Source organism: Mytilus galloprovincialis, chromosome 6 (genome assembly GCF_965363235.1).
Source record: "Mytilus galloprovincialis chromosome 6, xbMytGall1.hap1.1, whole genome shotgun sequence".
Lineage (NCBI taxonomy): Eukaryota > Metazoa > Mollusca > Bivalvia > Mytilida > Mytilidae > Mytilus > Mytilus galloprovincialis.
Genome location: NC_134843.1, coordinates 93,935,221 through 93,950,023, shown reverse-complemented (window position 1 = coordinate 93,950,023; position 14,803 = coordinate 93,935,221). Strand labels below are relative to the sequence as shown.

At 33.5% G+C, this 14,803-nt stretch overlaps 1 protein-coding gene and 5 non-coding genes across 8 annotated transcripts in view; all 6 read right to left on the bottom strand.

Moving 5' to 3' along the window:
• LOC143080762 (ankyrin repeat domain-containing protein 27-like) overlaps window positions 1-9,069 on the bottom strand; it is a 94,302-nt gene extending 85,233 nt beyond the window's left edge. For all 3 annotated transcript variants that reach the window (XM_076256785.1, XM_076256783.1, XM_076256784.1), the window contains exons 1-7: window positions 8,864-9,069; window positions 7,510-7,674; window positions 6,382-6,501; window positions 5,280-5,336; window positions 4,806-4,899; window positions 1,721-1,804; window positions 1,069-1,160 (exon numbers count right to left, since the gene is read on the bottom strand). In XM_076256785.1, the coding sequence (XP_076112900.1) occupies window positions 1,069-1,160; window positions 1,721-1,804; window positions 4,806-4,899; window positions 5,280-5,336; window positions 6,382-6,501; window positions 7,510-7,614 (552 nt within the window). In that variant the 5' untranslated portion in view covers window positions 7,615-7,674; window positions 8,864-9,069. The remainder of the gene's footprint in view (window positions 1-1,068; window positions 1,161-1,720; window positions 1,805-4,805; window positions 4,900-5,279; window positions 5,337-6,381; window positions 6,502-7,509; window positions 7,675-8,863) is intronic.
• A 1,173-nt stretch (window positions 9,070-10,242) lies between these two features.
• On the bottom strand, window positions 10,243-10,381 carry LOC143081215 (U4 spliceosomal RNA). Its single transcript, XR_012979943.1, has one exon. It is a non-coding gene; the product is annotated as a U4 spliceosomal RNA (small nuclear RNA).
• Window positions 10,382-11,303: 922 nt separating this feature from the next.
• LOC143081212 (U4 spliceosomal RNA) lies at window positions 11,304-11,442 on the bottom strand. Its single transcript, XR_012979940.1, has one exon. It is a non-coding gene; the product is annotated as a U4 spliceosomal RNA (small nuclear RNA).
• Window positions 11,443-12,364: 922 nt separating this feature from the next.
• Window positions 12,365-12,503, bottom strand: LOC143081210 (U4 spliceosomal RNA). Its single transcript, XR_012979939.1, has one exon. It is a non-coding gene; the product is annotated as a U4 spliceosomal RNA (small nuclear RNA).
• Window positions 12,504-13,425: 922 nt separating this feature from the next.
• Window positions 13,426-13,564, bottom strand: LOC143081214 (U4 spliceosomal RNA). The gene has a single exon (XR_012979942.1). It is a non-coding gene; the product is annotated as a U4 spliceosomal RNA (small nuclear RNA).
• Window positions 13,565-14,486: 922 nt separating this feature from the next.
• LOC143081209 (U4 spliceosomal RNA) lies at window positions 14,487-14,625 on the bottom strand. Its single transcript, XR_012979938.1, has one exon. It is a non-coding gene; the product is annotated as a U4 spliceosomal RNA (small nuclear RNA).
• Window positions 14,626-14,803: the final 178 nt, after the last annotated feature.

Here is a 14,803-nt window from a genome sequence, read left to right as displayed (position 1 = left end):
TAACATAGAAAGTCCCTGACAGAATACAGAGAGTCTCTATATATTTAAGTAGTATTTAAATCGTAGTTTACATGTAGATAAACACGAAAAATAATTGTCATCTCTAAGGAGGTATAATAGTTGTGATTCTTGCGATCTAAACACCATGATATGGAGAACGCTCTGAATGGCTTATTTATTTTTCATTTTTGTTATCTATCATACGATTGGTTGTACTTGTGTAACATGTTTTACTTATTTTAATATATATGCAACTGGTATGACCCCTTAAATAGTAAACGTTTCAAAGAAAACAGTAGACAGAATACAGAGAGTCTCTTAGACTATATATTAAAGTAGTATAATCGTAGTTTACATGTAGATAAACACGAAAAATAATTGTCCTCTATAAGGAGGTATAATAGTTGTGGGCCTTGCGATGTAAACACCATGATATGGAGAACGCTCTGATTGGCTCATTTATTTTTCATTTTTGTTATCTATCATACGATTGGTTGTATTTGTGCATGTTTCAAACCGGAAGTCTAATCTATGACTAAAAGTCAGTCTGATGACGGAATCATATCCGGTTTCTCCCAAAATAACTCAATCTGAACAGTCGTAAGAATGGATGACAAATGCGACTATGCATGTTACCTATAGGACACAGAGGCATGATGATTGATTTATTGTGGAAGGAAGAGAAGCGACACACAAAATGAGGTCTTCTCGTTTAATAGTATAGATAATGCTCTGGATACACAGTTAGGACGTAAAAAATAATGAATCCTCACATGCAATAAACAAACATCACATCACATTATTGATAGTCTCAATGGCCTTATCTAATCACAGGTGTTCGCAATTAAAAGATCGAATGCCATATTGGAGATACTAAGGCAATTTTCCACATGTTGTGTATTGACTTGATTTTTTTAGTTCAATACTTCAAACTTTATGATATTTGTTAGGATGGCTGAGAGTAAGCTCCCTTTTCATCACATAGAAGGCTACTCATTTCATACTGGTAAATGATAACAATATTCAGGTTAAAGTGTTGATGCTATCTCTAATAAGAGACCCACTTACAACAATATCAACAAACTTTTCTCCTGATATCTTGTAGGACTTAGCGAAGGAATCCAGCAGTTTATCCACAGCATCCTGGCTTCTTCTAGATCCTATAAACATACAAACATGGTTATACAATTTAGTTTATAGGTACTGGTCTTAAACACTTTTCAAATATAATTTTCTCATTCCAACATATGTTATGGCAACGCCCTGGATATAACATAATCAAATATTAAAAGATGAACCAAAATAGCAAAAGCAAAGACAGTGAAGATTCAATTAATTTTCAATATTTTGATTAATAACATAAACTTTTTGTCTATGTATATGTACCGGTATGTACTCAAATGTCACTGATTAAGTAATACTTATCTCATATAATCTCAAATTCTTTTTAAGGTTTATGCTTAGTAAATCAAAGGTGGGGCAGGAAATCATTGGTGGTACCAGTTGAGGTTTAGTTTTACTAAAATTCTAGTATTCTATGTCATGTCATGTTTTGTGCACTGTAGTTTATAGATATAGGAAGATGTGGTATGAGTGCCAATGAGACAACTCTTCATCCATGCAAGTTTTTCAATAGTGTTGATTGACTTGGTTCAACATTATAGATTTTGGTATCTTCTCCCCTCATTTGTTTTAATAATTGTGCTTAATGTTTAAATACCTGAATGTCCAAAAAGTAATTTACAACACTCTTCATATGTGGTTGGCCTTGCTGCAGTTTTGAGGTGATCACTTTTAACATTATCTGAAAATAAAACATTTCTTTAAATAGAAAATTTGTTGTAACATTGTAAAGAGTGCAAAATTTGTTTTAAAATGAAATAAATAAGAGTAACATTAGTAATTTTTCCTATTATAATAACTTACACAAATATGTACACACTAATTCTTAAAATTGATTTTCAATCTAAATGTTAATTCATTAAAAGGTAACATCCTAACTATCAATACTTTTATTTTAGCATTGCACAAGTCATGTCTTCTTGACTGTCCATTGCGTTAAAACACTTAACCCTCTTGTCACAATTTGTAATGAATTTTTGATGTTTGCTTGTTTTTGTGTTATATCTCTTCTCACTATTATATATACATGTGCCATCTTTGATAAGTGTTAATTATTGATATTAATTTTCACTTCTATTTTCGTACTATAAACAAATCAATTCTGTAAAAAATATTTCCGTACTCCTAAAACACAATTTTTTATATTTTTATAATTTTAAACAGTTATATTTAAAAAAAAAATCAAGTTACCTGTGAAAACACCATTTTGTCCCAGGATATAGTTGTCTATTTGACATTGTTTTACATATTGTATTTATATTTAAGAAATAATTGATGCAAGCTATACTTTATTTTAGTTTTAACATGGGTAGGCATTATATTCGTGATTATTTTTGCCCAAGCAATAGTGAGTGTAGAGCGTTTGTGTAGGCTCTTCCATGAACCTCCCGTTTTTGTTAGCTCACCTGGCCTAAAAGGCCAAGTGAGCTTTTCTCATCACTTGGCGTCCGGCGTCCGTCGTCGTCCGTCGTCCGTCGTCGTCGTTAACTTTTACAAAAATCTTCTCCTCTGAAACTACTGGGCCAAATTAAACCAAACTTGGCCACAATCATCATTGGGGTATCTAGTTTAAAAAATGTGTCCGGTGACCCGGCCAACCATCCAAGATGGCCGCCATGGCTAAAAATAGAACATAGGGGTAAAATGCAGTTTTTGGCTTATAACTCAAAAACCAAAGCATTTAGAGCAAATCTGACATGGGGTAGAATTGTTAAACAGGTGAAGATCTATCTGCCCTGAAATTTTCAGATGAATCGGATAACCCGTTGTTGGGTTACTGCCCCTGAATTAGTAATTTTAAGGAAATTTTGCTGTTTTTGGTTATTATCTTGAATATTATTATAGATAGAGATAAACAGTAAACAGCAATAATGTTCAGCAAAGTAAGATTTACAAATAAGTCAACATGACTGAAATGGTCAGTTGACCCCTTTAGGAGTTATTGCCCTTTATAGTCAATTTTTAACCATTTTTCGTAAATCTTAGTAATATTTTACAAAAATCTTCTCCTCTGAAACTACTGGGCCAAATTAATCCAAACTTGGCCACAATCATCTTTTAGGTTAGTAGTTTGAAAAATGTGTCCGGTGACCCGGCCATCAAACCAAGATGGCCGCCATGGCTAAAAATAGAACATGGGGTAAAATGCAGTTTTTGGCTTATAACTCAAAACCCAAAGCATTTAGAGCAAATCTGACATGGGGTAAAATTGTTAATCAGTTCAAGATCTATCTGCCCTGAAATTTTCAGATGAATCGGACAACCCGTTGTTGGGTTGCTGGCCCTGAATTAGTAATTTTAAGGAAATTTTGCTCTTTTTGGTTATTATCTTGAATATTATTATAGATAGAGATAAACTATAAACAGCAATAATGTTCACCAAAGTAAGATTTACAAATAAGTCAACATGACTGAAATGGTCAGTTGACCCCTTTAGGAGTTATTGCCCTTTATAGTCAATTTTTAACCATTTTTCGTAAATCTTAGTAATCTTTTACAAAAATCTTCTCCTCTGAAACTACTTGGCCAAATTAATCCAAACTTGGCCACAATAATCTTTTGGGTTAGTAGTTTGAAAAATGTGTCCGGTGACCCGGCCATCCAACCAAGATGGCCGCCATGGCTAAAAATAGAACATGGGGTAAAATGCAGTTTTTGGCTTATAACTCAAAACCCAAAGCATTTAGAGCAAATCTGACATGGAGTAAAATTGTTTATCAGGTCAACATTTATCTGCTCTGAAATTTTTAGATGAATCGGACAACCCGTTGTTGGGTTGCTGACCCTGGATTGTTAGTTTTAAGGAAATTTTGCTGTTTTTGGTCATTATCTTGAATATTATTATTGATAGAGATAAACTGTAAACAACAATAATGTTCAGCAAAGTAAGATTTACAAATAAGTCAACATGACCGAAATGGTCAATTGACCCCCTTAGGAGTTATTGTTCTTTATAGTCAATTTTTAACAATTTTCATAAAATTTGTAAATTTTTACTAACATTTTCCACTGAAACTAATGGGCCAAGTTCATTATAGATAGAGATAATTTTAAGCAGCAAGAATGTTCAGTAAAGTAAGATGTACAAACACATCACCATCACCAAAACACAATTTTGTCATGAATCCATCTGCTTCCTTTAATATTCACATAGACCAAGGTGAGCGACACAGGCTCTTTAGAGCCTCTAGTTTGTTAATATTTCTTTTTGATCAAGTTAAGCCATTTCAATTGTTTTTTATAGTATGTATTTCTTTTTTATATTGTATGTAATACTACAGGTTCAGATTAGGGTGAAGGTAGGCGTCTGTTAAACATTTAAACCCACTGCATTTTTTTGCACCTGTCCTAAGTCAGGAACCTGTTGTTCAGTGGTTGTCGTTTATTGATGTGGTTCATAAGTGTTACTAGTTTTTTACATCGATTAGACTGTTGGTTTTTCTTGTTTGAATTGTTTTACACTAGTCATTTTGGGGCACGTTTTAGCATGCTGCTTGGTGCAAGCTAAGGCTCTGTCTTGAAGGATGTACTTTAACCTATAATGGTTTACTATTTACAAATTGTGACTTGGAGAGTTGTCTCATTGACACACATACCACATCTTCTTTTATCTTTTAACAGTAAATGTATGTGTGAATGTCATATAATAATTACGAAATTCCAGAAGCAAGTTTTGTACAGACCTTTAGGGATAGTATTCAGTGGCCAGCCAATACACAAAACTTTGTAAGATTCATCACTATTGTTGTAAAATGTCTCTTCAAATAAAATTGGAACCTAAAAATGGATAGAAACTTTGCAAAACTAAGAAATATTGGATTTAGTAATTGCTGTTTTCTTCAGTAAAACAATACAATGTATGTGTTTATTATAAAATATCAAAAACTTGAAAACTTGCTTAATATAAAAGTTTTTTAGATTATCACTGAAGACTTTCATGACAGTCAAGATGAACATCAGTAATATGTAGTTGTAACATGTGATTTTAAATAACTGTATTGGTCATTATGAGGCAACAAGACCCTTTTGTTTATCTTAAATACCATTTGACATGGTACATGTACAATATTACGGTGTAAGATACAAACATGTTTTGATATCTTTGTAACTTCCAACTTTCATTAAATAGAGTATCCCTTAGTAAAATTAAACTGTACCTTATTTTCTTCATTGCCTATCTTTAATGAAAGCTTTCCATCTGTGATGCAGATTTTCTAAAATGAGAAAATACAAATAAAATTGAGAATGGAATTGAGGAATATGTCAAAGAGACAGAAACCCGACCAAAGAGCAGACAACAGCCGAAGTCCACTAATGGGTCTTCAACGCAGCGAGAAAATCCCACACCCAGAGAAGGTCCTCAGCAGGCCCCTTAACAAATCTATGTAAATCAATACTAACTTTTTTGTAAAACAAAATAATATATGTTACTGCTGATCAAGAGGAGTTTGTTTGTATTACCACTGGTCCAGTCCATCATTGCCATCCATGGATACTGATGGAGTAACTGATTTTTAATTTATTGTTTGCAAACCTTACTTTTTTTAATTTAATGTTAATCTAATTTGTAAAAAAGAAACTACAAGGAATTAATTTTCCTAAAAACACATATTTTTCAGAACTGACAACTTCTTAAACAGTGTTATATCAGATTTGCTGTGTTCTTCTTTGTTCTAACATGACTTTTGTACAGTCAGGACTATTTACACATTGCAATATTGTACCTTGACCTACATTGTTATACTGTAAATTCAGAAATTATTGCGATATTTTTATTATCATGATTATTGCGAAAAATTGCAACAGGGTTTAAAAAACTTTATATTACAATAATCTAAAAGTTGCATTTAAAAAAAAAAATTATATGAATTAAACAGGATTTTTCTCAATATCGCAAAATTAAAATTGCATTTTAGTAATAAATGACAAAATTCCAATGATAAATGTACGCAATAATTTCTGAATTTTACAGAAGATGGTTTAAATCATGCTTTTGGGTTGCTTTCACATTGAGATTACCTAGCATCATCTGAAAAATTGTGACAGGGTATTTTTTGCAAATACAAAAACTTGCATTAGTAATTTTGATAACATTACTTGTAAGATGCATTTCATAAAATGGTGTTAACTAAAATCGCCTTTTTGTTCATTGTTAAACAATCCCAACAACTACTCACAACGATGCTGCTACTTAAATGTTAATAGGAGTAAATCTAGATTATGACCTCTGACCAGACATATATGACAACACAAGTTTACCTTTCCTGACCAAGTTGAATAAATGTCTGTTTCCGTCTGTGCTGTAATAATAATGTGATCCTTTACATCTTGTTCAGTAAAACTTCCATGTTCCACAGAGGAATATCGTGGTATACAGACCTGAAATATAGGTACACTTTAGATATTTTTAATTCTTTACTTTATGTGCTTAAATTAAGGTGTCAACTACAAATGTATCAATCCTTAAGAGCTGATTTTTTTCAATCACTAGCATGAAACTATTTCTGGACTGTGAAACTTTTGTTTTATTAACTTTAAAACATCCCTAGAAAGAATGTGTCAATAGTACACGGTTGCTCCAATCGCACTTTCATTTTCTATGTTCAGTGGACCCTGAAATTGGGGTCAAAACTTTAATTTGGAATTAAAATTGGAAAGGACATAGGGAACAAGTGTACTAAGTTTCAAGTTGAGTGGACTTCAACTTCATCAAAAACCACCTTGACAAAAAAACTTAAACTAGAAGTGGGACATATGGATGAACCAACGAAGGAACAGATGAATGGACGAACGGATGAATGGAAGAAAGGACGCACAGACCAGAAAACATAATGCCCATCAATGGGGTATAAAAATAATGCTACTTTCAACACTCCTTTTCTTGACCATATTATGATTAAACTAATGTTATATATGTTCCCTATTGGAATTTTTTAAACAAGCATATTATGATGACCTACAATGTATGATGGTCAGTTTTTATTGATGGAGGAAGCTGGAGTGTCTGAGGAGAACCACAGATCTGCTTGCTGATACACACCTGTCCAGTATACGTATTTATTGTAATATTCTTAAATACACTATAAATATATATATACTTTTGTCATCCATCTAACAGACACTGTTTTTTAACTAGATGTCAGAAAGCATCAAAGCAAGATTCAGATTGTTTTTGTGCAAGAAAGGAATATGTGCACTTTTAAATGTTAATGTTTCATCATTATCAGTTTTTAATTTCGTGGTTTCCAGTTAATGGAAGTGATATTATATATGGAGGTTAAATTTTCATGGAGTTTTTAATTTTGTGGATATATTCCTTCCACGAAATAAACAAAATTAAATCCTCCACGAAAAATTTCTGCTTTTACAGTAGATATATTTACTTACTGTCCAACAACTGGATGTTGCCTCTTCATTTAATTGAGGAAAGTTAGTCTGTAAAGCTATGAAGAACGGGTTTTCATACAAATCTTCATCATACTTATCTACCATGGTAGATATCTTTTATACCATGTATACCATTTTTTTCCTGTCTGTCACACTGGAACCTAACTATGTAAAAAAAAAAATCATATATTTAAAATTGATTTCAAAACCGATTGAGATTCTTGAAGCTACATTTCATGTTTAACCCTTGATTTTTTATTTGCTGTAAGATATATGTTATAAATATAGGTAAGACTGGTCTTACAGAATGAGTGATCCTTTAGTACGACACTTTTATCTGTATTATTTCTATTGGACAGGAGTATTGCAGTATCGGTGCATATATGTACTTATAGTTTAAATTCATTTTTTTAATTAAGAATTGAATGCTTCTTTTTGTAACTTCATTGGGGTGTAAAAGCGTTGACCTATGTACATTTTCATTCTAAAACTGTGTGCACGGTCAACACTTGTACAACCCTATGAAGTTACAAAAAGAAGCATTCAATACTTATAATTACATTTTTTAGCTAGAATCCAAAATCGTGCGCTTACCACAGCACTATCAAAAAATCCTGGAGAGAACACTGAGTCATGAAAACACGACTTTTATCAAGTTTTTATTAAATTGAGCTGTGCACTTTATTGTGGGACCTTGTGTCATCATGAGTGATAAATTTTATTTTGTAATGAAGTTGATTAAGGAATAACGCGAGATTCCAGTGTAGCCAATCAGAATAACGTATTATAATGAAACATACATCTAACATGTCTAATGTAATTATTGGATATAAACTATGATAGTCTATCTTAAGATTAAACTTTCAAGTTCTTGTCTCTTCTTCGTGTTTCTCATGTCTAATAAGTGAGACTGTTCATTGATTGTGGTGATTACATGTATGCTAGAGAGGAGTTATGCGTGTGTGGAAAAAGAAGAAAACATGAGGGTCCAGCAATTCTTCTATACCTCGAAATTCAAATGCAAAATTTCGTCCCATGACCTAACAATACAGTACTTGAATTGTCAATTTGAGGTCTTTTGTTGCTGAATATGCGTTAATGGATTTGCTCATTGTTGAAGCTGTATGTAACCCGTGCTATACTATAGTTGTTTATTGATGTGTCATTTGTCTCTTTGTGAAGAAATGTCTCATTGGCAATCATACCATGTACACTTTCTTTTTTTATATTAAGTTAGTCTTTATTTTTAGTTTACGAATTGCAACAGAAAGGGTCCGTATGCGCACCGAAGTCATGGCAAAATATTCAGTTTATTGATTGTGGCCATTATCCGGTAGAAGTAGAAGTAGAATACCTTATCAAGGCTCAGCTGATATCGTATGACCATCTACCGTCATCTGTTCAAACTGAGGTTCTTAGTTAACCCGTGCAGTAAATATTCTAAACTGTAATCGTTGTATTTCACATATGTATTAACTCCTCTAATTAGCAGTTTTAAATAGATTAAACATTCAAGTAAACAGAAAAAGTCACAAGTGACAAGAGGAATAAAAATCTAGGGGAAATAACTCTAATTAATTTTTGGTGAAGTGTAGATTTTACGGTGAAAAATCAACAACATTCAATGACCTTCAATCGAGTTCACCTAAATCATTGTTTATTATGTTGAATTGCACAAATCTCGTCCGACATAATAACATTAACTTCCTTCAAAATTACTATACTTAAACGCATAGACAGTGCATTTCTTCTGTTACACAAAAGACGAAATCATGACAAGGCCGTATAAATAATGTTTGTTTTAAGCTTCATTTACTTCATCCAGAGCCATATAATACAATATGTCTCTGCTTTATCAAAGGCATTCTAGTAATTTTACTCCGTGTAAAATTTTAGGTAGCTAACTTTATACTACCTTTTGTACTTCGCATCAATTTACTTTTGAAAGCGTTTCATCCTGTTTGATGTTCACTGAAATGACAAACGGCTGTTATAGTTGAGAAAACACAAGTTTGTGCAGTGGCTATATTAATGGGGAGATAATCTCTCAGTAAACTACGTAGGGTATACGCATATATACGATCTCTGAGACTCAGGTGGACGGACGGATTGGTGTTTAACGTCCAGTGGTGAATATTACATGCATATCAGGATAAGAAGACAGAAATACATGAATTTTAAGATCTTTTAGAGATAGTTTACGACAATTTGTACATTTGTCGATAAAATCTGCACTGAAGCAATATATAAAAAAAACTATTCATATTTTGATTTTAATGATTCATTGTTTTAAAAAGGGGGAGGGGCTGTTAAGTTCGGATATTTTCCTAGATGTAATGCTCCTAGTCAATTACAATCTATCAAAACCACCAACAGTGGCATTCATTCTTCAAAACAGATGAGGAAAATGATGAAAATGATGAAATCGTTTGTATTATAATGATTTGATGCATCAAAACCGTGTTTGTCATTTTCACATGTTCAGTCACAACACTCACTGGTCAGGAGGATGTAGATGATATAGATCAACCTAGAAAATGTTGAGTACTTCAATGCACCTCATTGAACCTAAAAGAATGAGATCATGCGAATTTGTGTTTCGCCAAATTGTGTCATCTGATCATTAGATTTATCCAGTAAAAGAAAATTACTTGAGTACTACTTTAGCATTTTGTCATATGTTTCAAAGCAGTTGGTTTGGTCGACTTTTCTTTATTTAATTGTGTATCATTGCCTCCGTAGAGGCGTTCAGAAATTGCGACTGCTGCCGTATTTCAGGCTTCAGCGCGGGGTATTGGGTATAGTTTTCAACTAGCAATAACCACGCCTCGGATAAACCTCATCGGCTATGGTACCGCCACTGCGCAAAGCTAATGAATAACGTACAGTGTACACTGTTTGTTTTAAACTACATTTACTTTATCAAAGGTATTCTAGTAATTTTATTCCGTGCAAAATTTTGGGTAGCTGACATTGTTCTACCTTTTGTACTTGGCATTAATTTACATTTGAAAGAGGTTCATCCTTTTTGATGTTCACTGAAATGACAAACGGCTGTTATAGTTGAGAAAACACAAGTTTGCATAGTGGCTATATTAATGGGGAGATAATCTCTCAGTAAACTACGTAGGGTATACGCATATATACGATCTCTCAGGTGGATGGACGGATTGGTGTTTAACGTCTAGTGGTGAATATTACATGCATATCAGGATAAGAAGACGGAAATACATGAATTTTAAGATCTTTTAGCGATAGTTTACGACAATTTGTACATTTGTCGATAAAATCTGCACTGAAGCAATATATAAAAAAAACTATTCATATTTTGATTTTAATGATTCATTGTTTTAAAAAGGGGGAGGGGCTGTTAAGTTCGGATATTTTCCTAGATGTAATGCTCCTAGTCAATTACAATCTATCAAAACCACCAAAAGTGGCATTCATTCTTCAAAACAGATGAGGAAAATGATGAAAATGATGAAATCGTTTGTATTATAATGATTTGATGCATCAAAACCGTGTTTGTCATTTTCACATGTTCAGTCACAACACTCACTGGTCAGGAGGATGTAGATGATATAGATCAACCTAGAAAACGTTGAGTACTTCAATGCACCTCATTGAACCTAAAAGAATGAGATCCTGCGAATTTGTGTTTCGCCAAATTGTGTCATCTGATCATTAGATTTATCTAGTAAAAGAAAATTACTTGAATACTACTTTAGCATTTTGTCATATGTTTCAAAGCAGTTGGTTTGGTCGACTTTTCTTTATTTAATTGTGTATCATTGCCTCCGTAGAGGCGTTCAGAAATTGCGACTGCTGCCGTATTTCAGGCATCAGCGCGGGGTATTGGGTATAGTTTTCAACTAGCAATAACCACGCCTCGGATAAACCTCATCGGCTATGGTACCGCCACTGCGCAAAGCTAATGAATAACGTACAGTGTACACTGTTTGTTTTAAACTACATTTACTTTATCAAAGGTATTCTAGTAATTTTATTCCGTGCAAAATTTTGGGTAGCTGACATTGTTCTACCTTTTGTACTTGGCATTAATTTACATTTGAAAGAGGTTCATCCTTTTTGATGTTCACTGAAATGACAAACGGCTGTTATAGTTGAGAAAACACAAGTTTGCATAGTGGCTATATTAATGGGGAGATAATCTCTCAGTAAACTACGTAGGGTATACGCATATATACGATCTCTCAGGTGGATGGACGGATTGGTGTTTAACGTCCAGTGGTGAATATTACATGCATATCAGGATAAGAAGACGGAAATACGTGAATTTTAAGATCTTTTAGCGATAGTTTACGACAATTTGTACATTTGTCGATAAAATCTGCACTGAAGCAATATATAAAAAAAACTATTCATATTTTGATTTTAATGATTCATTGTTTTAAAAAGGGGGAGGGGCTGTTAAGTTCGGATATTTTCCTAGATGTAATGCTCCTAGTCAATTACAATCTATCAAAACCACCAAAAGTGGCATTCATTCTTCAAAACAGATGAGGAAAATGATGAAAATGATGAAATCGTTTGTATTATAATGATTTGATGCATCAAAACCGTGTTTGTCATTTTCACATGTTCAGTCACAACACTCACTGGTCAGGAGGATGTAGATGATATAGATCAACCTAGAAAATGTTGAGTACTTCAATGCACCTCATTGAACCTAAAAGAATGAGATCCTGCGAATTTGTGTTTCGCCAAATTGTGTCATCTGATCATTAGATTTATCTAGTAAAAGAAAATTACTTGAATACTACTTTAGCATTTTGTCATATGTTTCAAAGCAGTTGGTTTGGTCGACTTTTCTTTATTTAATTGTGTATCATTGCCTCCGTAGAGGCGTTCAGAAATTGCGACTGCTGCCGTATTTCAGGCATCAGCGCGGGGTATTGGGTATAGTTTTCAACTAGCAATAACCACGCCTCGGATAAACCTCATCGGCTATGGTACCGCCACTGCGCAAAGCTAATGAATAACGTACAGTGTACACTGTTTGTTTTAAACTACATTTACTTTATCAAAGGTATTCTAGTAATTTTATTCCGTGCAAAATTTTGGGTAGCTGACATTGTTCTACCTTTTGTACTTGGCATTAATTTACATTTGAAAGAGGTTCATCCTTTTTGATGTTCACTGAAATGACAAACGGCTGTTATAGTTGAGAAAACACAAGTTTGCATAGTGGCTATATTAATGGGGAGATAATCTCTCAGTAAACTACGTAGGGTATACGCATATATACGATCTCTCAGGTGGATGGACGGATTGGTGTTTAACGTCCAGTGGTGAATATTACATGCATATCAGGATAAGAAGACGGAAATACGTGAATTTTAAGATCTTTTAGCGATAGTTTACGACAATTTGTACATTTGTCGATAAAATCTGCACTGAAGCAATATATAAAAAAAACTATTCATATTTTGATTTTAATGATTCATTGTTTTAAAAAGGGGGAGGGGCTGTTAAGTTCGGATATTTTCCTAGATGTAATGCTCCTAGTCAATTACAATCTATCAAAACCACCAAAAGTGGCATTCATTCTTCAAAACAGATGAGGAAAATGATGAAAATGATGAAATCGTTTGTATTATAATGATTTGATGCATCAAAACCGTGTTTGTCATTTTCACATGTTCAGTCACAACACTCACTGGTCAGGAGGATGTAGATGATATAGATCAACCTAGAAAATGTTGAGTACTTCAATGCACCTCATTGAACCTAAAAGAATGAGATCCTGCGAATTTGTGTTTCGCCAAATTGTGTCATCTGATCATTAGATTTATCTAGTAAAAGAAAATTACTTGAATACTACTTTAGCATTTTGTCATATGTTTCAAAGCAGTTGGTTTGGTCGACTTTTCTTTATTTAATTGTGTATCATTGCCTCCGTAGAGGCGTTCAGAAATTGCGACTGCTGCCGTATTTCAGGCATCAGCGCGGGGTATTGGGTATAGTTTTCAACTAGCAATAACCACGCCTCGGATAAACCTCATCGGCTATGGTACCGCCACTGCGTAAAGCTAATGAATAACGTACAGTGTACACTGTTTGTTTTAAACTACATTTACTTTATCAAAGGTATTCTAGTAATTTTATTCCGTGCAAAATTTTGGGTAGCTGACATTGTTCTACCTTTTGTACTTGGCATTAATTTACATTTGAAAGAGGTTCATCCTTTTTGATGTTCACTGAAATGACAAACGGCTGTTATAGTTGAGAAAACACAAGTTTGCATAGTGGCTATATTAATGGGGAGATAATCTCTCAGTAAACTACGTAGGGTATACGCATATATACGATCTCTCAGGTGGATGGACGGATTGGTGTTTAACGTCCAGTGGTGAATATTACATGCATATCAGGATAAGAAGACGGAAATACGTGAATTTTAAGATCTTTTAGCGATAGTTTACGACAATTTGTACATTTGTCGATAAAATCTGCACTGAAGCAATATATAAAAAAAACTATTCATATTTTGATTTTAATGATTCATTGTTTTAAAAAGGGGGAGGGGCTGTTAAGTTCGGATATTTTCCTAGATGTAATGCTCCTAGTCAATTACAATCTATCAAAACCACCAAAAGTGGCATTCATTCTTCAAAACAGATGAGGAAAATGATGAAAATGATGAAATCGTTTGTATTATAATGATTTGATGCATCAAAACCGTGTTTGTCATTTTCACATGTTCAGTCACAACACTCACTGGTCAGGAGGATGTAGATGATATAGATCAACCTAGAAAATGTTGAGTACTTCAATGCACCTCATTGAACCTAAAAGAATGAGATCCTGCGAATTTGTGTTTCGCCAAATTGTGTCATCTGATCATTAGATTTATCTAGTAAAAGAAAATTACTTGAATACTACTTTAGCATTTTGTCATATGTTTCAAAGCAGTTGGTTTGGTCGACTTTTCTTTATTTAATTGTGTATCATTGCCTCCGTAGAGGCGTTCAGAAATTGCGACTGCTGCCGTATTTCAGGCATCAGCGCGGGGTATTGGGTATAGTTTTCAACTAGCAATAACCACGCCTCGGATAAACCTCATCGGCTATGGTACCGCCACTGCGCAAAGCTAATGAATAACGTACAGTGTACACTGTTTGTTTTAAACTACATTTACTTTATCAAAGGTATTCTAGTAATTTTATTCCGTGCAAAATTTTGGGTAGCTGACATTGTTCTACCTTTTGTACTTGGCATTAATTTACATTTGAAAGAGGTTCATCCTTTTTGATGTTCACTGAAATGACAA